A 24382-nucleotide genomic window follows, 5' to 3' on the forward strand; every position below is an offset into this window, starting at 1 on the left:
GCACCAGTTGAACTAAATTGGTTTAATTTTGCTACAGTGAGCGCTTAAGGTGAACCTGGTGTTTTTTGTCTGGTGCATGTCACCTGCTCACAGCTGATTTAATTGTAGGTAAGAAGTCATTCCTGCACTTACCCTAATGAATTCAAACTCAGAGTCGGTATTTTTCATATACAGAAAAAAGCCAGACTTCCACTAATGAAAGTGAATAGTTCAGCTTCCGTATTTACATCATTTAACATAGTGCAGCCCCCTACAGCAGAACAATTGATGAGCATTTATAAAATGTAGCCCTGGGCTTTCCCCCGTTGCTGTGTGGGGGTGTCCTGGCCTCGCTGGCAGAACCTGTGGAGCGGAAGGGGGCTGCAGGTGGGGTGGGATGTCCGTGTCAGTTCTGCTTGATTTCCCAAAAGGTTTGTGCTGAAGGGGAGCCTGGCTCATCTGGGAAGGAGCTCAGAGCTGTCAGGTAGCATTAGGTGGCAGCTGGACTGCCTGCTCTATTGGTTTAATTTATGTTTTATCCAGGAATAATCTACTTGTGTAATGGGTCCGTGCTGTACCTGAGTGCTGGGGCTGCCTGGGGCTCGGGGGGGAATAGGATTGCTCGTATTCAGTCAGTAATGTCAAATGGGATGTGATTGTGTACTGCTGAGAAGGAAAATCGTCTGTCAGGTTTGTGTTGTGTTTAAGCCTTCCTCTGTTACCAAAGCAGCCCTGTAGATTATTGTGGGTCTCATGCTCAGCAGAACTGTTTCTACAGCTTTTTGGTTATACTGAAAATAGTTCTCGGTCTGAATTCAAATATTTCTCTGGAATCTTTGCAAAACAGGCCTTATTGGAGGAATAACCCTAATACACAGCACTCAGGTGGTGAAGTGAACTCCTGCCTTCTTGCTACTCAAAATGAACAAAATGTAAACAGTTAATGCAAGATGGGAAAGTAGATTTTAAAAGTAAACTTCTTTTGAATCAGATTTTTTTTTTTAAATGACAAATTATGAATCATCTTTAATTGCTAAACAACCCATGTCAGAAAATAAGCTGGTTTATGCAGTGAAGTATCAGGGTCAGCATTCCAGTACGCTATGAAAACTCTGCTGTCCTCACAGACTTCTTTCTGTGGTACGCACCCAAATGCCCGACGGCTGAATCATTTGAGTAAGATTTTTACAAAAAAAAAAAGTTTTATCCTTCTCAGTTTTAAGTCCACTTACAGCAAGCAAATGTTTAAACAGAGGCGAGCTGAATGAATGTGCTCTTTGATAGGAGATAACAAAGCCCATGACTGAGAAGCTTTGCTGCTCTATGGGCAAGCGCAGTTGCTTTAACTTTGTGCTTATGAATCCCAAAGTAATTGCACTTATTACACTTGAGTCATGCTAAACAAATAGAACTTTGCACCTCGGGAGGCTTGGATGCCTTTTCTTTACGTGATTGCAAGTGTGTCTCCCTTAACCTTCTAATTGGCAGGAGGAAAACTCACTGCGTGGCCTGCAGCCGTCTCTGAATCTGTCAACAGCGATGACCTGAACTTGATCTTTTAGACAAGGGCCTCGCTTTCCTTGGTAGCTGCATTGTACAGACATGCCAGTACTCTGGGGTCAGTGAGGGGCTTTTGTACGGCCAAGCACAATAAAGGCAGAAAGTGTTTCCTGCTGTTCAGCTAATTAATGCAGGGTACCACCATGGAGGAGTCAGCAGTGGCTTTGCCGCCTGTCGCTGCTATTGTACCGCCTGCAGAAGGCTGTGGAGTAGGGCATGTGTAAGGGAGTGAATTGTCTTGCCCCACTTTTTATAGGACAGAAAAACTTAGGAAGTCAGCTTTTAATTCATCCATTCAGAAGGGAAAAAATGTGGTACTGGAATGGTCAAATCATATGTCAGAGTTGTAAATAAAAACAACAAATATAAATTGGTAATACCCTGCATGTGATGTGAGGCTGCCAGACCAGAATAATTTGTGTGTCCTTAAATTGCCCTCCCTCCTGACACTGGAGGAGGCATATGAAAGGAAAAGATTGACAGCTTTTTCTTATTATCGTTTTCCCTTAAATCAGGTTTATGGTGTACTGTGGAATAAAGAATTTGATTTTGAGACTTTAAAAGCACGTGTGACTCTGCAACGTCTTGCATTTCCTGATGGTAATCTGTTGTAAAGCAGAGAGTTTAAGTAACTAATATAGCAAAATATACACAACCATTGTTCTGATAACCTTGTATTCTGGTCAGGTTCAGGATCTGAAAGGAAACTGAAGGTGTCATAGCAAACAGCACGTACTGCATACTTGAACAGTAAGGGAATTAAATCATCTTAATTCTTGCTAGGACCTAGCTGGCTATGTGCTGCCTATAACCGCCTGCTTTCTCAGCAAGTTTTTAAGTGGATTATTAACTAAGTGTAAGACTGTTTGCAGCATCTTAAGTTTGACAGACATGTGATTGTGCAGGGGGGAGGGTGGAGGAAAAGGGTGGTTGCTTTCAGAGAAAAGCTTCTCATGGACAAATGTCTTCCAAATAGTATCTTATAATCTTGTTCCAGATTTAAAATAAATAAAACAAATGGTATATGGGTTTTCATGCACAGACAATAACAATCTGTTTGTTTGTTTTCCCCTCAGAATTGTTTAATAAAACACGATGAGAACGGATACTCAGCAATAGTGGGAGACTTCGGTTTAGCAGAGAAAATTCCAGATCACAGGTACGTGAACTAATCAAAATGTAGGGAGAGTTGCAATGTGCTTGCAGGTCACAAGCTCTATTAAGCCGAGTCCCCAGGCCCATTACTGCATTCTGATATAAAACTTGCAACAAGAATAATTGGTCTTGATCTAGAACTGCAGGCTGGATGACCAGTGTACTAGTTATTGTCTGTTCTGTTTTAGTGGTGTCATTTATTTTTAAAAACTGTTCCAGTGAGTAAAGGATTTACCCAAGTTTTTCAGTAGATCTTCCAAGCAAGTATTAGGGAGTTTTGTTGTTTAAAAAAAAAAACTAAAACTGTTTTGGGATGATTTTTATAATAAATGTCCTCTACTGATCCCAAACAACTCTAGCTCCTTTCCATTTTTCTAAACAACATTCAGTGGCATTCTATTAGTTTTCTATTTAACTACTGTGTTAGTTAAGATCCAGGTTGATAAAGAAGAGAGATAAAAATTAATACTGTTTAACAGTAGCTCAGCATTTTCCTCTCCATGGGATGCAACTATGAACTTAACTTATTTGAGGAGTGCACAGGTGAGGTGACTGTCACAAGCTATTGTCATGATTTGCAATAGTCCTCTTGTCCTCCCTCTGTTAGGGAGGTCAAGGACAAGGATTTAATTGTCCTCTCATCTGTATATTGACATGTCTTTCAGAGTATTCTGACTGTTAAATGTGCAGTCAAATATTCTCCAGTGTGTGCTTCAGTGTAAAATAAATAAAAGCCTTCCAGCTCTTCTGACTGCAGAGTAAACAATAAAAGTTGATCCCAGCTATGCACTGTTTTTAAACTGCGTGTATCCTAAACCTATAGCTTGGGAGGTCTGAAGGCTTGTTTTAATGTTGGTGAAATATTGATCTGAAAGTTTAACAAAGCGAACATCTAATTCCAAACTGCTGATAAGCGTAGTCAATGTGTATCTTGTACGCTCCTGTGGAATCTCTACCTTTTAAGGTTCTACTGAAAGCTTCAACTGTATCAATAGGAAGCCGTCAGAATCAGGAAGACAGCAGTGTGGTTTTAATACCCAGTTTTAAGATGTCTTGAAAACTGAGTATAGTAATAGCTAAATCAAATATCTTGATACTAAATAAATAAGATAATGAAAGTGTTGCAGCAGCCACACTTTCAGTCTGATCTAGCCTTACCATCATTTTCAAATGCAGTTATATTTTTTCCAGTTTTCTGGCTAGCAGCCCATGGTTTTAGAGGCCTTCAGAGGCCTTTTCTTTGTAGGTGTTCATTCAAGGACAGCTGGGGGACAAGCTTGATGCCTTTTTTTTAAGACTGTAGTCTTCAGCCATATTAGAAACATTGCAGAGATGTCAAATCAGCTCTATTCTATGTACTTTTAACTTCTCCCTACTAAAAGATGTATCTGGTCAATCTTGACTTTTTTTTTTGTTTGACAAAATATGCAAGCAGGCTGTGCTGAATACTTTGGGAGCTGCCTATAGGTATACATGTAGGGATAATTGCATGTCCTGCTGAATGAATAGAGAATTTGACATCTGGCCAGAAACTGATCTCCACAAGCCTTTTTAAACATAGATGAAGGAATCCACTCTGCCAAGAGTTTGGAAAACAAAACTATTGAAATATGTGACCTGGAGATAAAACAATTGGGGGGTGGGGGAAACTCAGGCACTTAGGTACTGGAAATACAATATATTGGGCAATTGACCTAGGCTTGCTTTCTCTTTCACCTTCTTCTCTTGCTATTGAATGTTCCAGTAACTACAGGAGGAAATCAGAGTAAAATGCAGTGTATTTTGGATCCCACCTATATAGACTTCCCTATGGTGGAAGTTTCTACAGATGCTTGCAGTTACAGAAAATTTATAGCAATGTGTGAATCAGACCAGTTCATTAATGATTATTCTTTTCTCTCCTCCTGCTGCTCACCCTCCAATGTCTACGTCTACACATAGTGAAAAGTTACCAGTGGTGGGGTCACCCTTCTGGATGGCACCAGAAGTTCTCAGAGATGAACCTTACAATGAAAAGGTTGGTACGTGTAAATAGACTTTAGTTGTCACTTGTTTCTTTTCAGTATCTGTATACAAGACTTTAAGATTTCCATAATATTATTGTTATTTTTTCATTTGTCACATTCCTATACTAGGTAGGTCATTCAGACTGAGGGAGAGTGTGAGTCGAACAGCTAATAATTGTAATTCATGGAATAGTTTCTTAAGCAGAAATAGAAGTACCTTTAGCATAATTCACTGTTAGGCTGTTTCCATTCTGAAACACCCCATGTGCAGAAATGTGATAATGACTTGTCTACCTAACACAGCTTGATTTAACCAGGTCTTGTGAGAAATGTCTGGTGATATTTGGTGCAGGTTACTTTCCTGACAATGGGTTAGTGACCTCTTGGTAAAAATAAGAGGTCTGTAAATTTGTACAATTACTTTAATTAAAAAAAATAATAATAATCAACAGTACTCGAAGGTGATGTGCCTGGATAAAAAAAAATATTCTCCAAAGGTATTTCTTACATTTTTTTTTCTATTGGTGGCACTGGAAAATGTTTCTTTTAGTGGAGCATCAGATCACACTAGGCTCTAGAAATAGTATTTTTCTATCAAGTTGTTCTTTACACAGGGTTTCCTCTGTCATGTGCAAAGATGTTCTCTAAAACACAGTGTAGTTCAGCCCTGCAAGAGCAACTTTTCATGATAAAGCCCACATCCTGTACCTTTTTTTTAGCTAGTAGTCAATATCTGTTTAATTGTTGGTACTTGAAACGAAGAGGAAGGCAGTAGCAACCACAGTGATAAATGTGGTCATTACTATTTCAAAGCTTTGAGAGTTCCCGTTGACCTAAATTAATAATAAAGTACCCAGATATGGTGCCACGTTCTTCACTGACCCTAGGGCATGGGAGACTAAGGAGGAAGCAGGTCTCTATCGGTGTGAAAGGTAGCATATAAGCCTGCCTTGTACCAGAAGGCTGAGGGATGCCAGTTTATGTTCTGTAGACCCTTATTGTATGCTTTCCCAAATTGTATTACTTGGTAAATTCAGGTGGGTGGAAATCTGAGGAACTGTGCAGCTCCAGGGATACTCAGATAAGTGATTACTAAGCAGCATGGAAATTTCAATGGAAAAGGAGGCGGGTATACAATGTTAGTAGGTGTCTCAAGCTTTGGGAGATTCTTTTCTCCAGAGGTGCTGAACTGTGAGAAAAGGGGGAAAAAAGTACATTTTCTCTGAAGAGCAGCATTAATATTCTGGATAAACTGTGTGCATGTGAATTTTAAACCCCTCTTTCTAACCACAGTGATACATAGGCATGTCATATTTTGGCTGTGTTTTTAATTACTCCCATCTGTAAGACATCAAATGCAACTTTACCATTCTTTATGCAAGGAAAGATTTTTATGTTGCTGATTTAATAGTAGCTTTTTTTTTTTTTTGAAAGAGTTTTAAAATCATCATTGCTATTTGTGCTGCAGCGGGGTTTTACTGTAAGCATATGTTTCTTCACATGGAAAATATTAGTTATAGTGCAGTTGCTTCGCAGTTGTAAGGCTGTGGTGTTGGTTTAGTTGTTCTCGATAACCAGTTGGGGGTAAGGAGGAACGCAGTAGCAGATAAGAATAGTGTATTCATAGCTGAACCATGTAGCTATTTATTTTTTCCTCCTAGGCGGATGTGTTCTCCTATGGTATAATTCTGTGTGAGATTATAGCAAGAATACAGGCAGATCCAGACTATCTCCCTCGCACAGAGGTAAGTGGTTACGTTCATCGTGTTGGTGGGAGGTGGTAAATATGCCATGATAATGGCTGGCCTTTAGGTCTTCTGGCACTGCTGCCAAAGATAGGATGAATAGTTCTTACACTAAAAAGAGCCTGTAACAGGCCTTTGTATTCCATGCTGTTGTAAGAAGCTCCCTCAAAGATGTTTTGACACAGACTTCGTGCAGCAGCAGTCATCAGAAATCCTTTCAGAAGCTCTAGACCTGTCCTGAACTGTTAGAACATTGAGGGTGTTGCAGGACTTTCCTTTTGTAGTGTGATAGCTCATACAGATTTCTTGCTGGATTCAGAACAGAGCACTTCTGACGTACTGCATCCTCTAAGCAGCCCTGCCTTGTGAAAGGGGCAGGAGCTAAAATAAGCTCACCCTTATTTTTACATACACTGTACTAAGCATTGTTAATCTGAGCTAAAATTGACTAATCAGAGGAGATGCCACGTCTTTCTTCAGGTGCCTTTTGGCTGCGTCCCATCTGCAAGGCAGCTTTTGGCCCTCCATAGGGGTCTTCCAAATTGCCTGTCCATCAGTTCTGAAAATGCTTGTATTGAACCACAATAAGTAAGAGATCCTTTTGTTTTTCTTTCCTTCAGATCTTCTTATAGAAATGCATTTAAGGAACTGGGTAATTTGTAACACCAGCCTAGTAGTACCATGTACTGAAAAATTAACTACTTTAATTGGTGAATTTTCATCATAGTGAAGCCTCTGGTTTTACAGCAGGCTGTTAATTTACACTATGAAAATCACTGTGGTGAAACTTGATAGCGTAGGATATTGCTTCCAGATCCACATGGGCAACACTTCAAGTGCAATGAATTGCAGTTGAATCCAGGAAGAAGAATGGGCTTTGAAGTCAGCTCATTCTCTTACAGGTATCTTGTATCAAATAAATCCCAATGGGAGTGCTGCAGTTTGGAGTGTGCATGAAGTTTTCTCAAAACCCACTGTATGTGGCTGCTCAGGGATGGTGTTCATGGTTATTCCATGTAGGGACACCCTCTAAAAACATATTTTGGGCCAGTAGCAAACCTCACTTACATCTCTGCTCTCTATTGTGTTTTTCTTGTTTGTACAGAATTTTGGGTTAGATTATGATGCCTTCCAGCACATGGTGGGAGACTGTCCCCCTGACTTCCTCCAGCTGGCCTTCAACTGCTGTAACGTGAGTACCTTACCTGAAGGGGACAGGCCAAAACTGGAGTTAAATCCCTCTGGATTTTGAAGATAGAGCTGAAAGTGTGTACAGAAGAGACCGAAGCAGTACACGTTCTGAGAACCCAGAGAGTCCCTTGCATTTTTTTTGTATCCCTTCCTTTCTCCTTGCAAAAGAGTCTGACTTCTGCTTTTGTTGTTCCGTGTTCTGTCATGCCAAACAAACAGGTCTGGCACACTGAACAGCTTCTTGCAGGCTGCTCAGGCTGATCATAACCAGTTGTATGTTATTGACACTGGCTGGCCCTCGGGCTGACAAAATCCAGCTGTTATTGTGTACAGACCTACTGAGCTGTGAAGAAAGAATTCTGAGTTGTTCTCATAAACAGAGGGGACAAAATGGGGACAGGCAAATAAAGAGCAGGCACTAAACTACTCTGAAGTTTCTATACGCTGCCTTTTGTAAAGAGGGATAACCCTGTAAATCCCAAGATTGTATTTAAAAAAAAACAAAAAACAAAAAACAAAAAACACACACAACCAAACAACAAAAGAACAAAAAAGAAATATAACTTGAACCCAAGAACACAGGTGACTTAATATCCGTAAGGCTATAGGTGCAGTATGCAGTATGGAATAAATTTCTGCTTGTTATTTGAGTAAAAGGATGATAATGCTGGATACCTTCATGGCTCATCAGCATGAAAATTTCAAGGAAGTGGATCCCTTTTGTGAATTATCTTATGATAGAGGTTACTAATTCCTTTGGTAAACTGCTTAATCTGAAGTAAGAGAACCTGAGCTTCCAGAAACTTGGATGAAGCTAGGAATGTCACTGCTCACCTGAAACTGAGAGACCTTCTAGAACGCTTATTGCACAAAGCTCTGCTCAAGACACCACAACCAAGCCATGCTGTAATTAGCAAAAGCACCATGTCCTAGTGAGCATTTGTAAGAAAACTCTCAGAACAGGCTTTGTATTCCTGTCTGTTACTGATTTTTCAGGCTTTGTTTTCATGTCAGCACTGCTGCTGAAAGAAGCAGTCTCATCTCTCCATTCTTTTAAGAGTTGTCTGCCCCAAGCTCTCTTTGCACTGTATTAGTACAAGTGCACATACTCAAAGGGAGAATGGCATTCAGGTGAAAATATGGGTGAGGGGGTGACTTCTGCTCTTGACACAAGGTGGCATAATTTAATGCTAGGCACGTTTGTGGAACTTAGTCTGGACAAGCTATTTTGCTCCTCTAATTTCACCTTAATACAGTGGAGCTTGCTTTAGTAGGACAGTGGTATGCTTGACTCATGTTTCTGAAGTGTTTTGACTATGTGAGCACTACAGGGTTTGGGTGGAAGTAGGGTTTGACTGTGGAAACCTCAGCTCCCAGCTGTAGTCCCCAGCAATCATACAGCATCCAACACGTGGTGCTTGATTCAAAGCAATTTTTCAGCACAAATTCTGAGTAGAACTGTACTCAGGAGGAAAGGGGAAGTGACTGGTCTCATATCTCATGTAAGAATTTATTGTGTTCGGAGAAAAGGGATTTTCTCCTACTGATTATCATCAAATGCTGTCTCCTGCATAATAAACGTTCGTTCCCTGAACTGGAACTGGAAATGACTGTCTTGTGATCAAGCCATTAGTATGCTGATTCCACTGCGGAGCATATTGCAATTCCCTTACCGCTTGCCTAGTGGAATGAAAAGGCAGCAAATAGATAAGGCTGCCTTATATCTCCCTAAGCATGCTATACTCCTGTAATAGGTGATTTGTGTGCTAATTTTTATATAGCTTTTTATTATTTAATGGCTTGACAATCGCTGTGAACTGCATAGCTCAGCTGATTAGCTGAACTAATATGCGAAGCCCTGGAGTTTTCTACAGCCAGGAAATGTGTTTAGGGCAGCCTAAGAAAAAGAGTAAAAACAGATGTGTGTGAGTAGTGGATTAAAAATTCTTTAGTTTGCTGTTAGAAAGCATTTTTAAAAATGAGTACATGTAAGGAAGTCTGAAACCTACAGTTCCCCCAGCAAATTATAAGCCCTCTTGCATGAATGCTTCTAAATGTAATCATGTATGATCATGCAGAAGGCTTATGAGCATGAGCTAAGCGGTGGGGAACTACAGCTTTGAGGAAGAACCTTCTATTCCACTTGAGCAGGAACTGAGTGATCAGGATGGAAGAGGCAAATGTTGCTCTGAGTCACTTTTTCATTGCTGCTGTTGTCCTGGATCTTTCCTAGCACAAGCTAAAATAGGCAGAGACCTGTTCTTACTTCCTGCAGCATGCAACAGCCCTCTCATTTTTTCAAATTGATTTTGTCAGACTACAGAGGATATGCTTTGGTGTTTTACCCTGCCCTACCCTTTCAGTGAAATAGGGAAAGCAGAAAGATGTTTTCCTATGCCAGGAAATTGCGGTCCTTGAATTCAAAGCAGGTGTGATTTTGTTTTATCACTGTATGTAGGAATTGGTAGCCCTTTACCCTGTGTTGCTAGAAGGTGTTCTAGCATTGCCAATCGTACCAGTTCTGTTCAGAAGGATCCATCTCAGGACCTGCAGGACAGCATCAGGGAGGTCTGTGGGGTTTGTTCTTTCCAAAGCGCCGCTGTTTCCTTTGGATCGGTGGTGATACCTGTCAGGGCTTGTCTGCTCTGAAAAAGCCTTTAGGGAGCTGGAGACAGTCAGGTCAAGTGAAATCTCTTTAATAGTGTAATGAGGTTAACTTTTGACTGCATAATTAGACAGTGCTACCTATGGTAGTTAAACCTGTAACATATATGCAGGGTGAGTGTTCAGAATGATTAAATGCCATCTACATTACTGCTTAATTTAAGCTGCTTGCTTTCTATTACAGTTGTCATGTTTGGCTTTGTTTAGGGATGCATTGCTATTAGGGAGAATAAATAAATGCGTACTGATAAATACATACTGATGGCTGAGGCGGAGGAAAGAATATTTTACTTGGGCTAAAATAGTCTTTTCTGTTGTATTATTTTTCTCATGTAACTTGTCAATCTTGCTTCCTCACAAGACAGACCGGTACACTGAGTAGTGAGGCTGATAAACAGATGCAAAGATAGAAGATTTGAAACTTTAAAATCAGCAATGCCATTCGGTGGATTTTAATTAAAGCCCCGAGCAATGATGGAAGAATTACAAACTTTTAAAGAATAATATAACCAAGTTGCTCTGTTTTAATTCTTCTTGCTTCACACAGACTTTGAAATTACATTGTTGTATAATCTCTGGCTGATAACTGGGGTACAGAAAGAAATCTTTTGAACTGTGGAAAATGTTTTAAAACAAATAAGGTCCTCTCTCAAGTCCTGAGTCAAATAGCTTGCTACCTTTTCTTTATAAAATACACCATCATAGAATCTTTCCAACTTGAAAATGAAATGAGAAGTATAATAGACGTAAACTAGAACACTACTTTTCCCCTGCTTTACTTAGATTTTTTTCCAATAGTAACATGCTTCTTAAAACAATCTTGAATTTCTTCAGTTCCTTCAAGTTATCCTTCTGTCTGTCAAAACTAAGTAGTATGGACAAACCCCCATGAAACGATCTGATTTCTGTGCATTCACAGATGGATCCGAAGTTACGTCCTTCATTTGCTGATATTGTCAAAACACTGGAGGAGACTTTGAACCGGCTGAGAAATGAGGACTGTGAGAGAGACAGAAAATTTTTGAATCTTGACAACAATGAAAGAAAACCCAAAGGTAAATGTCTGTATTTGCACAAAAATTGCTGCAGGCTAATAGCAAGAGAGTACAGTGTTTTGTATTTTGACTACTGAGATTTCAGATAAATGTGGTATTATATATAGTTCATGAATTATTTTGCCTAAAGCCTGAAAATGATTTTGGAACAATGGTGCACTGTGCAGTGTCATTTGGGAAAGAACAGCTTTTCCTTAAAGTGCCTCAAAAGGTTGTGCCCACAAGCTCTTGAAGTAAAATTTAGAGATCATTTGGGAATGTAAGTAGCTAAAAGTACATGAAAATTCATCAACTTTTGCTTTGCCCCTGCTACTTCTTAGTGCATATACATAATTTCCTTGGTATATAATTTCTTTGGTATGTATTATGTGTAACACTTAGAAGCTACTTAAATTCCCTCAGGAGGAAGAGCAAAGAAGATGCATTGTATTCTAAAGCACCTTAGAAGTACTGTGAACTGGGGAAAAGATGAATCCCTGATCTGCATTGGGAATGCTGGCCTTGAAGGGCTTTTTCTAAAGCTGTCTAGTGCCCCCTGGTGTGAGGAGCAAACTGCAATCAGTTCTTCGTGGGGGCATGTTCTGAGTGAGATTTCTTCTCTATTAGTAGATATCTGGTGTTGGAAACTTAGAGTACAGTCAAATGTATTACACAGACAATATAGATGCATATATGAAACTACATATTTTTTAAAATCAGTTCTTTCAAACCACATAGAGCATGCACATGTGATAGTTTTCCCTTACCTGGAAAGCACCTGAGAGGTGCGAGTGAAAAAAACAAAATGTTCTTTTTTGGTTTTCCTGGCATTATGCCTTTGGAGCACGGCTCAGATTTGCATCTTTGTGGAGAAGTGTTACAGGTGGTTCTTTGGCTTGCGTAGTCTTTCCTCAGTGGAGCACCTACAGACTGAACTGTGGCAGTATTTAAAGGAAAAAGCAGAAGTCCACGTGCTCATTCTGGAAATGGTAATAGAAAGGAAATAACATTTTATTACATCCACTCAATTGTTATTACTCTGCCACAGCTTTTCAGAGGCACCTTGAGAGCCAGTGGCAGCTGCATGTCCCAAGCACTCTAAAAGTTAATGTCTTTGCCAAAACAACTGCAAGTTTCCCATCCTGTTGTAGTGATAAACCTTTAGATTTTATTTGTGTATGTGTGCACGTACTTATTTGCATGCATATGCATACTATGTAAAGTTTTGTTTGTTTTTTTTTAAACTCCTACTCATTGGAGTTAAATTCTCACGTATCCCTAATTTCTGTACTGGATAATCTATTGACTCAAGGCTGGAATGATTTTAACTCTTGGTATCGGGAGGGCATTTATTTTGGTCGTAGACTTTTCCTATCAGGGTGAGAATGTCACGGTTTCTTTGGTGACTGTTTTGTATTCACTTTCTTTTATGGTCAGTATCATCAACAGATCTTGGGCAATCTCTGCTGGAAACCATGATGATAAGTGTAGAAACGTGCAAATTGTTCTTCTCCAAGACCACTTTATGTCCTTTTTGTTGTGTCAGTGTACAGGCAGTGAGGAGGTTTGAAGGAGCCCTAAAAAAACAAAATTTGCGTAGAGGACTGAAAGGACTTCTTTGTTCCTTTCAGATTTTTGTACAGTTTCCTTCCCTTTTTTTCTGAAGACAATGTTTCTGTGTTAAATTAGCATCTCCCATAATGTGGGTGGCAAATTTGATTATAAAATAATACAGAAGCAGTCCAATTTCACTGTCTAGACAAGTAAGATGGCATTAACTGAATTTGAGTTTGCTCCGTTCTTCAAGGTGACTTTTAATCAGTTTGAGGTATGAATGAAGAGGAGAGAACATTTTAAATGTAGCATTGACAGCCTTTGCATTTAAAAGGTCCTGTGGACAGGGCTGCCAAATCTCCAAGTCTGAAGCCAGTGGTAAACTGGGGAGAAGAGTGGTGTCGTGTATGTGCAAAAACTTTTAAGTAACTAGCAAATGTGTCTGTGGAAGATACTTCGGAACATCAGAAGTGCACTTTTTTCCTCTACAGTTGTGAAGGCTCTGTGAGGGAACAGGCATGTGGGCATATAGCTCCTTTAAGCTAAAGGTATTTCTCTTTTTCCACTCAGGGTCAATCGAAAAAGGACCAGGAGTAAAACGTTTGAGTTCCCTGGACGATAAGATCCCACCCAAGTCACCCCGTCCGCGTCGGAATATCTGGTTATCACGCAGTCAGTCGGATATCTTCTCCCGCAAGCCTTCCAGGAAGATAAATGTCCAGGACCCCTACTATACACCAAGCAAAGGTTTAGGCCGGAAAGTTAATCCCTTCAATGCACGGGAGGACCTCAAGGGTGGAAAGATAAAATTCTTTGACATGCCAAGCAAGTCTGTGATCTCTCTTGTGTTTGACTTGCATTCTCCAGAGGCAGGAGGTGGCCTGAAAGCCAGCCAGTCCCAGTTCCGGCAGGCATATAGCACGGACTGGCAGGAGTTTTCCCTCCCTCCTGGGAGGAAATGCAGATCACTTCCAGTCTCCCCTGAACTGCCACACAAAGAATATGGGCTGTTTGGTGGGCTGTCCTCCACCGTCAGCAGATGTGACCCAACCCAACTAAGTGCAGAGGTTCGGCAAAAACTCCTGAGTAGCAGTAAATACGGTGTGTCAGAGATTCCTCCCTTTCAAGCCAAGCCTCACAGGTCAGAATTTCTTCCTGTACCAGGACAAGAGGAAGATATGGACTGTTCAGATGGGCCAGTGTCCCAGGAGGAAAATGGGTTTTACCCTGTTGAGAACACATGTGAAGATCCAGCATGTAATCAACCATTAGCACTGGCCCAGCCTGAGCCACTATCCTACAAAAGGCTCCCAGCTGAGAATTCAGTGAACTCTGAGGGACATTCCTCACAGGTGTTTGCTGGTTGTCTCCCCTCTGAAGAGATGGAGGTAGAAGATGACCTACTGAAAAATACACCGCTGGAGTCTACAAAGCCTCTGTTCAGTGTTGGTCCTTCCACGGCGCCGAGGAGAGAGGCACGGCCCTTCAGGGAGCACGATGGGGACAGCACTGCCCCATTGTCTCAGACCTCCAACAACTCAGCAAGTGGCAGCACGCAGTCAACTTGTGGCATATGAAGAGAGGGCTCAAACTGAACATGTCCTTGAGTTGTTCCCAGTCACTTAAACTCTGTTTCTCTGTGGTGCTGGGTTTCATACTCAAGAGACCCAGCAGATGGTAAGAATGGGCTGTCAAACAGCTGCGGACAGCATCTGGAGAGACTGATTATTTTAACTTTATTTCAAGCTATGTTTCCTTCCTGATTTACTTTAGGAGGGGGAACTACTCCAGCCAGAACGTCCATGCGGGCCCCGTAGTCCCTTCCAAGCGGTAGTAGCGAGAAGCAGGCACCAAGTAAAGAGTTTGACCTGGATTCCAGCATGGAGCATTTCAAGGCCTTAAGTTCCACATGGGGTAGAAAGAGCAAACTGTAGGTTTTCCCTTTTTCTCTGACTGACCAGCAGCTCTAAACTACTGCAGGGTTTGCATTAGCATTCTGCAAGCAGTACACGCGAATCAGAGCCTCCGTTCTGGAAACGGGCACAGGGATCTCTTAGAACTGTGCTGCAGCATTAAACAAGCTCTTCTTTCAGAAACAAAAGCCCTCACGCTGGTTGCAGTCTGCAGGCTGAGTCACATGATAAGTACTTTCCAATTAACAAGAACAACCTGTTCCCTGGTGTTTCTCGTTTCCCTTGGGATTTATTAATGATTCATTAGCGCAGGGAAGCAGGACACAGAGCACCGCTTTCTTGCACAGCTCTTTGTGTGTCTCGACCCAGATGTGGAGCAAGATTTGCCCAGGGCACAAGAGGGGAGCCACCTTCCAGGTGCTGTCATTTCTGGGCTTCTTGAGAAACTGCCAGTGAAAGTAGCAGTTCTGAGCTCCTGGGCTTTTTGTCTTTGAAGAGCTGAATGGAGAGCATGATCTCTTGCGGCAGAACAGTTAAATACAGCATCTAGATTAACAGCTGACCATCACTAAGGTAGAAGGGACATGTTCGCTTCCCTCTCTGGTAGGACATCCTATCTCATTAGTGCCAGCACAGTAATTATAGGTTCTTAATTAAAAGCAGACTGTGTGATGAAGGACAGGAATCCCCTGCTCCAGGGAAGCTGCCAGCAGTGTTGCAGCCATGAGTGCTTTCGGAGGAGAAACAGAAGGGCTTTGAGTTGTCAAATTTAAGAAAATTAGCTTGTCCCCAATTACTTTTTTCTTCTATAGAAAGGATGTGTTATCTTCATTAGTTTCTCCTGTCACTAAACAGGATTATCTACTTTATTTCTTTTTTTTTTTTTCCTTCCATCCACCAGCAGGTAGCTGTAAAAGCAGCAGCAGCACGTGCTTCCAAGCTGCTTGCTGGAACCAATATCAGAGATCCCCACTCTGGGATGAGATGCATGGGAAAGCTTGTTCTGTGGTGATGTTCCACATCCTGCCCTTCTGCTATCATTGCCTACAACAATGTGGGTGTTTTTGTTTTTTTTTTAACCTATATTATCATTCCTAACTGAGGTTGCATTGCATGCTCACTGAGCAGGTGATACAGTAGGCTCTGAGGGGCTGGAAGTCCCGAGTTTTATCCAAGTAATCTGTTACACTTTCTGCTCTCGTGTAAGGATGGAAAACGTAAGCTGGTACTCCCTGATGGACTTCTCCTACTCTTTTCCCATCTCAAGGAACGGATGAAGAAGAAAGCCTAAGCTCTTTCTTGGCTGAGATACTGAGCTTTTTGGAGGTATAGGTAACTATTCTGTGAGTTATAACTTGTGAAATGTCTCAGCCTGAGCAGCAGTTATCCCTTGTAATGGCTGCAAAGAATTACATGAGAGTGTCCTTTAGTTACTGAGCAGTCTGTGCTGCATTAGGCAGCCGTCAGCAGTTTGAAAAATGCCCATCCTTACCCAGATCACCTCTTGTGGCTCACAGCTCTCTGCCCCTTGAAGGTGCTGATGTGTAGAGTAGCTTGTCTTGTGTATCCTGTCTGCAGAGCACAGAGCAGCTTGAAGGGCTGGCACTGTGTGCGTGTAATTTCCTTTGAGGACAGGGAACCGATCAGCACAACTCAACTGACGGCTGGCTGCCTGCCTTGTGCCTGCTTTTTTCTTCCTCTTTTTCTTTTACACAACTAATCTTTCAGGAGGGAAACCACCAGCACCAGCTTCTGTTGTCACAAGATGCACGTAGATGCATGACTTCAGACAAACGAGCAATAATAAGGAATGGTTTACTTCTGGATCCCCAGCCTACAAGGAAGCAGTCCCGCAGCCTCAGCAGAGCGCAGGTGCGTGCCTCTGGCTTGCATTACCCTGGTCCTCAGAGCTGCCACCCTGCTGGGAAGCCTCTTACCCTCTGACAGACTGCAAAGCCTGCGCAGCCAGGCTTGGGGTACCTCTCAAACACCCGTCACAGTGACCTCACCTGTGTCTTATAGCACTATCTCTTAAAACGTTTCCCTGCCCTGAATGGATCTCTTACAAAGCACCACGACTCAATTTTTATTTCCCTAAGTGTCTACTCTGAGTGCAGCCAGCTGATACAGGGCACATCCATCAACTTTTCTAGCTGTTTGTACCGAGGGGGAGATGTCAGAAAGAAATACCGAGGGATACCAAAGGCTCAGGCCTTTCCTGCATTCTTGGTCTGCATGGGAAAAGAGGCACTGGAGTAAAAGGCCGTCTTAAAACAGCTTAATGCCTGCTCAAACACGGCATTTCCAAGGGTCTGGATGCAGTTGGCACTAAGTCTCATCCCTTTGGTTGTGCAAAGCTGAATCCAGGTTGCACCTAGCGAGTACTCCTAGGTTTTCTGCCCATCTGAAGGTGCTTTTCTACTGGGGGCCATTTTCTGACAGCTACTGATGAACGTAAATACCAACGTGTGGTCAGCAAACTCCCTGTTTTATAGTGATGTGACAAAGTTTTATCGTGATTGGATTTTATCATGGTTTTTGACTTTCTTACAGGAGCCATTCTTGCTCTTTTAAAAGACTTTCTACACGTTGCTAGGTTCCCTGAAGAGATCAAAGATGTTTTTAATTCACTTTAAATCTTTCTATGTTGAATTCATTTACATGTCTGTTATAAGCTATTTTTGTTGTGGTTGCAGGTTGCTAAAAGGCAACTAAGAGGATGCATGTGAGTTGCTGCCCCTCAGAAGCAGTGCAGACAAGGGGCTTTAGTAGACTTCTACTTGCTGGAAAGGCATCAATGTGTTGTGTAACAGAACATTGGTATTTTTTGCCAGTACGACTAAAGACACTTGAATAATTCCTGTTTGCACTTAATGCTATTGTTTATATTGCATGTCACTACATTTCTATGCAAAACAAATAACCTTTTTTTTTGGGAGGAGGGGCAGCCAGATATTTGATTAAGTATAAAGATCTTTGCAAGATGATCTATTTTCATATTTATGAAGGAGTTTTACGTCTTAATATTTTGCAGACTGTAAATAGCTCAACTTGTAATTAAAGGCTTAGGAAGAAGTTTGTAGCTTGTGTATAATAGTAAGTTAACACTGCCAGAAAAAAAAAATCTTTGCAAAACAACTTTTCTAATATTGTGGATATTTATGAATATGTAAAGAAAGCACGTCTTGTTTTTATGTTGATTGACCTTCTGACTTTTTTTTTGAACTATAGAAATGGTGTATGTTTTATTGGAACTGCAATAAGAAGTAACCAAAGATGAATCCAGTTAAATATTTTCATAATTTTTTCTTGGTCAGGTTTTGTAAACTTTCCCATCTTGCTTTCAAAATAAAAATAAAATCAAGGGTGGAGTCTTGTGATTAAGAGGACAATTCTAGGTTACACAAACGTTGATTCAAATGCTTACATTACCTATAGATGATATTCATGGTGGTGCTGCTGAGTTATAAACAAAGAGAACTGTCATCCTTATTGTGTTATTTCTCTCCTGCATCTTCCTGAAGTGTTAACGCTATTCAACCTGTGAGACTCAAAGCCTTTTTTTCTTCCTTATAGTGCTCTGAAGAGTAGGCAGTAACTTGTGACCTACAAGATGCTTTTGATAGCACTCAGCCTGCAGGGAGCTTGCCATGGTGACTGCAGTGTCCTAGCCCAACAGCCTAGCTTCGGTAAGCACAGGAAGCAATGCACCAGGGTTTAAGAGGAGCTTTCAGTCCCTTATTTAGAAGTGTAAAAGACCTGCTCTTGCTTAGAATCACCTAGCCCAGCACAACTTTCTACTTTTTTCCTGTAGAAGCAAAGGTTTCACCTATGTTGTAACCACAACTAAAAGTACAAGTATTAGGTGGAACCCTTCTCTGGGCTTTTAAACAAACAAAAACCAAAACACTTTTTTCCTTCTCAACTTCCTTAGAAAGACAGGGAGTAATTACGAGTATCAAAAGTAACACTTGCCTAAAGATTCATGAAAATGTGTGCTTTGCCTGAAGAACTAGCCTGCTTCCTTCTGGTGTGCAACAGAAGCATCACATCTTCCTCCAGTCATTGATTAATACCACTTTCTATCAAAATAATTGTATGTGACAACTGGGCCTTTTCATGCTTTTTATAATGTAGATTTTGACCTTTAGCATTAGTCCTTTTGAAAAGGTCTGTCTTCCTCTAAGCTACTGGGTTAAGTGGCAGCAAATATTAAGGGTAAAGGCAAGATCTGGGAGGATGTTCTCTGGCCTCTGTCTCCTCTTACATTATCAAGGGATTGCCCTTCCTCTGCAAGTGAAACCTGTGCTGAAGGAGTTATCAGAGGGTCTTTCCAGAAAGACAACCCTAAGCCTATTTTTCCTTTAAACCCACTTTAAGTGGGGATCACTGCTGCCACTTGCAGCCCTGGGTGCAGCTGAAGTGTACCGCTCTTCCCTCCAGCCTTACCTGTGCCTTTATCGCCCCTTGTGCTGCTAAGGAACACCAGGGAGAACTCCAACTGAGAGCAATTTAATTAGTCAAGAAGTTAAAACAAAACCACAGATAAGAAACTTGCTCCCTTTCTGGTCAATTTTTGAAAGAATAAAGAACTTTAACAACTGAGGGGGGAAAAAGCCCAGTTCAGCCAGGAGTCCCCTAGCTCTATGTGCTGTCCCAGGCCAACTTCATTTTCCGGCTGTGAGCTTTGGAAGATTTAGAAAAGGAGCTCTTCACTATTTGAAGCGGCACTGATTTCCCGCTGAGGTACAGTTTATTGTGACAGTCCGGACACCAGGGCTCTGCGCTACTGTCTGTGCTTTTTCTCTTCTTGAGCATCCAGACGTAAGCCATGATGTAGCCAGTCATAAAGGCATCAAAACCAGCTCGGTGGATGCCCCCCTGCGACGGGAGCTCCTGGGCTTCCTTTTGCTTTCCTGCAGCACACGCTGCTTCAGTCTGGGGGCTGTCTGGGTGCCTGGCAGAGCTCCCTTCTGGAGTAGCCTCAGACTTCCCCTCCACTTGGTCACTGTCAGAGGCGTGTCCCTTGGCAGAAGGGCTCATGTCAGCAGGTTCTCCAGCGCTCCCCAGATCCTCTTCCCATCTAGCACGTGTGCTGGGGTCTGAGCTGGCCTCTGGTGCCACGGCAGTGGAGTTTTCCTCCTCCAGTGGCCAGTCATCATCATTGGGTGTCATCTCCTCCACCTCTGCTGCAGCTTCATAGCAGCTCTGCTTTGGCGGCGGTCCCTCCTCCCATTTCTGAGCTATCTCCATGTCTTTCCCTGAGCTCTCCTGTTCAAGCACCTTTGCGGGTTCTTCTGCATTCTTCCGCCGCTTCCACTTGTGTTTGCGTTTCTTCCGCTTCTCCAAAACCTTGTCGTCCTCGTCGATTATGAGGTCGATGTTATGGGACTGGGGACACTTCACCCCATTTGGACACCAGCCGTAGGCCTAAGGAGAAAGAGAGAGAAGCCTGTAGCCACTGGCCTCCTGGTTACAGCAGCCTATCCCCAGAACACGGAGCAGAGGTAATTTTCTACTCTACTCGTGGGCTCATGAGGCTGTGCCTGGAGCACCGTGTCCAGTTACAGCCCCACGGCACAGGAAAGGGATTGACAAACTCCTTTAGAACTCACAGCCCTCCCAAGGCAGCAGCAGGTACTGTAACTCACACCATCCTAACTCGCACCATCCCTCTATTTAGGGCTGTATTATCTCTTTGAATCTTGGCTACTAATGTGACCTGTGAAATGTACTGCCTCAGAACAGAGCATGCTGCTGTGTGGCCTGCTGTGTGGCTTTGAAACCAAAAAGGCAAAGCTTGAAAATCTTCCTTCTATCATGAAGCAAGTAAGTGGAAGCTCCCAGGTGCCCTCCTACCACCTCCTGCTTTGGCCACACGTGGCTTTTTCCCCAGAGCCAGGTAGGAAGCAGGGATTCCCGTTACTTACCGAAAATTTCTCACAGACAGGCACATTATTTGCCCCTCCCACGCTGCTTGCTTCTTCCAGAGAGCAGTGGCGATAGTCAATATAGTGGGACATGTTCTCGGGGTAGTTGCAGAACTCAATGGTGAGGTGCTGGCTGCCGGAGTCCCTCAGCTTGCAGTTCTCTCGCTTGCTGGAACACACCAGAGCACGCGGTTAACTCAAAGACACCCCAGAGCAGGGCTGGTGCATACACATTGCTCTGCACCAACTTTCAGCTCCTCTGCTTTCTTGCTCTTGAGCTCTAGCTCCTGTTTGACAGCCTGCTGCAAGGGAAGTCAGTCTGGGGAACAGAACTTCAATAAATAATCCCTTCTGTGCTGATTTAAATGCTGTTTCCCCTTACGCCTAAATACAGGCAGGGACAGCACTGTCCTTGGTGAAGCTATGGGAGAAGGGGACACCTATCTTGGTTTTGAATATTCAGGGCAGTCAGATGTGTTAGTCCTGGTGATGTTAATGGATGAAGGGAAATGCCCAAGGAGTTGTGGTGTATCTAGCAGCCACCACCCAGACACATCAAACCTGGGCAATGCAGACACCAGAAGTGCTTTCCATCTCATGGAAAAACAACCATTTTGTCCCAAGAGCTGGCTAAAACGCCCAAAGGTTTGGAGGTAAGTAGAGCTGCAGTTTAAAACATTTTTAAGAGTCCTGTTTTAAAAGTGTTTTCATCCTGTCAGGAAAAAAAGGTATTTTTGTTTGAGAAGAACCATCTCGAACATTTTCAGACCTGTCAAAACAGCATTTCCTGATACAAACCAGGCACTAAGATACCATTTCTGCTCTGCATGGTGTGAATTTAGCAGATTCCAGGGGCTGTACCACTGCCAGGGCCTTGTTTAGATTGTGCAGCGAGTGCAGAACCAGGGCCCAGGCTGACACACAGAACAGACGCCGCTGCTTCTGATTTGTTCACCTGGAAGATATCCTCAGAGCTGAGGGCAGGAAGCAAGACAAGAGCCTTGGAACAAGAGCAAACCTTTGCTTGGAAGGAAGTGATGGGAATGGGAACCTGCTCCAAGTGAGAATCTCACGAAAAGGAGTTGTGGCAGAGCTAGTCAGTGTCAGGAGATAGGGAACACCCCCCTTACTAAATAACCTGAGTTACAGCAGGCTCGGCAGGCACAGCCCTGCTCCCTCGCTGAGTTCATAGGGAATCTGCTCTGTTCTGCCTGTGTTCCTGCTGGTGTCCCTGTGGCACTGCTGGACCAGGGCCACGCAGTGAATCAACTTGTTTTCAGTTCAATAAAAATAAAAATTAAATTAAAAAAATAAAATTAAAATTAAATGAGGTTACTGTCGTTACAATTACTGCCAGCAGAAGACTGAAATCCTCTTTCCACTGCTGCCCACCAAACAGTGAATTACCAGACACACCCTTACGCACTCAGCACCCATCCTAAAAAAGGGAATCACAGAAGAGCTCCTTTCTCAACAATACACTTCCTCACTGCAACAATACAAAGACCTAAATCCTTTCCCTGGGAAAATAAACCAAGCACTGATTCCCTCTTTCACCCCAAAGCTTTAAATCCTGGTGTGCTGCTCACCACTTCTTGAAAGCATACTCCAAGTAGGATGCCACAAAGCGGGTCTCAAACTCCGAAGCGTATTTGGTGTCGTATATTCCCGCTGGGAACATTTCCGAGAGGTCAGCGGTGAAAGTGCCGAGGTTGTCTGGGAGGTGAGCGTAGAAGCACTGGTACAGGAAGACCAGATCGATCAGGCCGTTGTGCAGAACGAGAGGCTTTCTCGCTCGGATGAGTTCCAGGAAAAAGGTCCGAACGCTCTGGCTCTGGGTCTCATTGCCCTGAAAGGAGAGGGATTAATCAATAAACCGTAGCACAGGGACTTAATGCCACACCAGATATCCCCAGGGCCTGTTGTTGCACTACACTGCCTACAGCCACGACCTGCTCTGATAAAAGAAATGCCCAAATAATTGGAAGAGCAGCTGCTGTGAGTGACATTGGATATAAAATAGGAGAGGTAAGAAGGATACGCTGCGTTCAGGTTCCTTTTTTTGAGCCTTTTTTCACATAACAGGCATGGGAAAGATCCTGGGGAGCCAGAACCTCCCCAGCAGCCTGGAGCAGGGTATGCCATGGTTTATGAAGGTGAGGGAAGGACGAGGGCGAGGGCACGCACCCGGCAGCGCTTCCTCACCTTGTCGTTGCCCTTGTGGTAGGGGATGCCCTGCGAGTACTGCTTGTTGAAGTCGAAGCCGTGCTGCACCAGGAACTGCACCGACTGCGGCTCCACCACGTACTCCTCGGTGCAGAGCAGCGTCAGGTTGTACACCTGGCACAGGTAGGTGTGCTCGGGCTGGGGGAGAGGGGGAGCACAGCGCAGGGGTCAGCGCCCCGCACCCACCCAGGGCTCAGCCTGGCGGCCCCCAGCACCCACCCCCAGCCCCGCGGCCGCCCCGTTACCTTGCCGGGGAGCTGCCTGAAGCAGGCGATGCCCAGGGACAGCACGGAGCGCGTGCGGGCGGCGCTGCACACAGCTCGGTACCGCTCCTCGATGCACCTGCGGGCGGCACGGCCGTAACACCGGGACACCGGGCACCAAAACCCCAACCGGGGGGGGGAGGACACCGAGCCCGGGACCACCCCCGGTACCCCCCAGCATCCCCGGGTACCTTCCCAGTGACCTCCCAGTAACCTCCCAGTGAGCTCCCAGTGAGTCCCCAGTGCCCTCCAGTACCCCCGGTACCCCCTTAACTCCTCCGGTTTCCCCCGGAGCCCCTCGTTATCCCCCCAGGACCCCCCCGGAGCCCCCCTTTACCCCCCGGGTACCCTCCCGGTGCCTCCCTGACCCCCCCAGTACCCCCTTTACTCCTCCGAAGCCCCCCGGAGCCCCTCGTGACCCCCCCAGGGCCCTCCCGGAGCCCTCCCGGTACCTCCCTGGGACCCTCCGGTGCCTCCCGGTGCCCCCCTGACCCCCTCGGGACCCCCCCTGACCCCCCCCGGTGCCCCCAGAGCCCCTCGTTATCCCCCCAGGACCCCCCTGGGACCCCCCGCTGCCTTCCAGGTGCCTCCCGGTACCCCCTGACCCCCCCCAGTGCCCCTCGGAGCCCTTCGTGACCCCCCCCAGGATCTCCCCCGGACCCCCTGGAGCCCCCCCGGTGCCCCCTTCCCCCCCCCCCGGTGCCCGCTCCCCACTCACGGGCTCAGCAGCGCCTTCCTGGCCCCGAGCCCGCTCAGCTCCTGCACGGACACAGCCGTCAGCCGCCGCCAGCCGCCCCCCGGAGCCCCCCCACCTCCCCCCGTGCCCTCACCGTGTCCACGGCGATGAAGGCCGCGGAGCGCAGCGCCAGCAGCATCCCGGGCCACAGCTCCGCCAGGTTCCCGCTCTGCACGTCCACCACCGGCACCCGCCGCGACATGGCCGCCCCCTGCATGGCCGCCGCCATCACGGCCGCCCCGGGGCCTGGCCCGTGGGGGGTGTCTCGGCGCTGCCTGCTCCTGCTTCTCACCTCCCTCTTCGCCTCACCCTGTGCTGACAGCCCTTATTATACCTCTTTTCCTTCTAACACTTCTTTTTTTTTTTTTTCTCCGCTTTCCCAAACCGGATTTTGGCTTAAATTTGGGTTTTGCGCGAACAGGCGTT

General features: G+C 44.3%; 2 protein-coding genes across 5 annotated transcripts in view; one reads left to right on the forward strand and one right to left on the reverse strand.

Moving 5' to 3' along the window:
- The window catches only part of TESK2 (testis associated actin remodelling kinase 2), a 76066-nt gene extending 57900 nt beyond the window's left edge, over nucleotides 1–18166 (forward strand). For all 4 annotated transcript variants that reach the window (XM_068691399.1, XM_068691400.1, XM_068691401.1 and 1 more), the window contains 6 exons: nucleotides 2616–2698; nucleotides 4636–4711; nucleotides 6362–6445; nucleotides 7551–7637; nucleotides 11220–11355; nucleotides 13459–18166. In XM_068691399.1, coding sequence (XP_068547500.1) covers nucleotides 2616–2698; nucleotides 4636–4711; nucleotides 6362–6445; nucleotides 7551–7637; nucleotides 11220–11355; nucleotides 13459–14465 — 1473 coding nt within the window. In that variant the 3' untranslated portion in view covers nucleotides 14466–18166. The remainder of the gene's footprint in view (nucleotides 1–2615; nucleotides 2699–4635; nucleotides 4712–6361; nucleotides 6446–7550; nucleotides 7638–11219; nucleotides 11356–13458) is intronic.
- A 1131-nt stretch (nucleotides 18167–19297) lies between these two features.
- Nucleotides 19298–24372, reverse strand: TOE1 (target of EGR1, exonuclease). Its single transcript, XM_068691403.1, has 7 exons — nucleotides 24051–24372; nucleotides 23939–23979; nucleotides 23203–23299; nucleotides 22937–23095; nucleotides 22321–22580; nucleotides 20732–20900; nucleotides 19298–20231 (listed from the first exon to the last, which is right to left on the reverse strand). Exons 1-7 carry the CDS (start codon nucleotides 24183–24185, stop codon nucleotides 19446–19448), a joined length of 1647 nt encoding a protein of 548 aa, XP_068547504.1. The 5' UTR covers nucleotides 24186–24372; the 3' UTR covers nucleotides 19298–19445.
- Between the last annotated feature and the right edge of the window lie 10 nt (nucleotides 24373–24382).

Source organism: Anas acuta, chromosome 8, assembly GCF_963932015.1.
Source record: "Anas acuta chromosome 8, bAnaAcu1.1, whole genome shotgun sequence".
Lineage (NCBI taxonomy): Eukaryota > Metazoa > Chordata > Aves > Anseriformes > Anatidae > Anas > Anas acuta.

Excerpts from the sequence above, each read along its gene's own strand:
- TOE1 (XM_068691403.1), bottom strand. The coding sequence starts at position 24,185 with ATGGCGGCGGCCATGCAGGGGGCGGCCATGTCGCGGCGGGTGCCGGTG. Across the intron at positions 22,581-22,936 it reads ACCACAAGGGCAACGACAAG|GGCAATGAGACCCAGAGCCA; the intron begins GTGAGGAAGCGC and ends CTCTCCTTTCAG. Across the intron at positions 20,232-20,731 it reads CTGTCTGTGAGAAATTTTCG|GCCTACGGCTGGTGTCCAAA; the intron begins GTAAGTAACGGG and ends CTTTCTCCTTAG.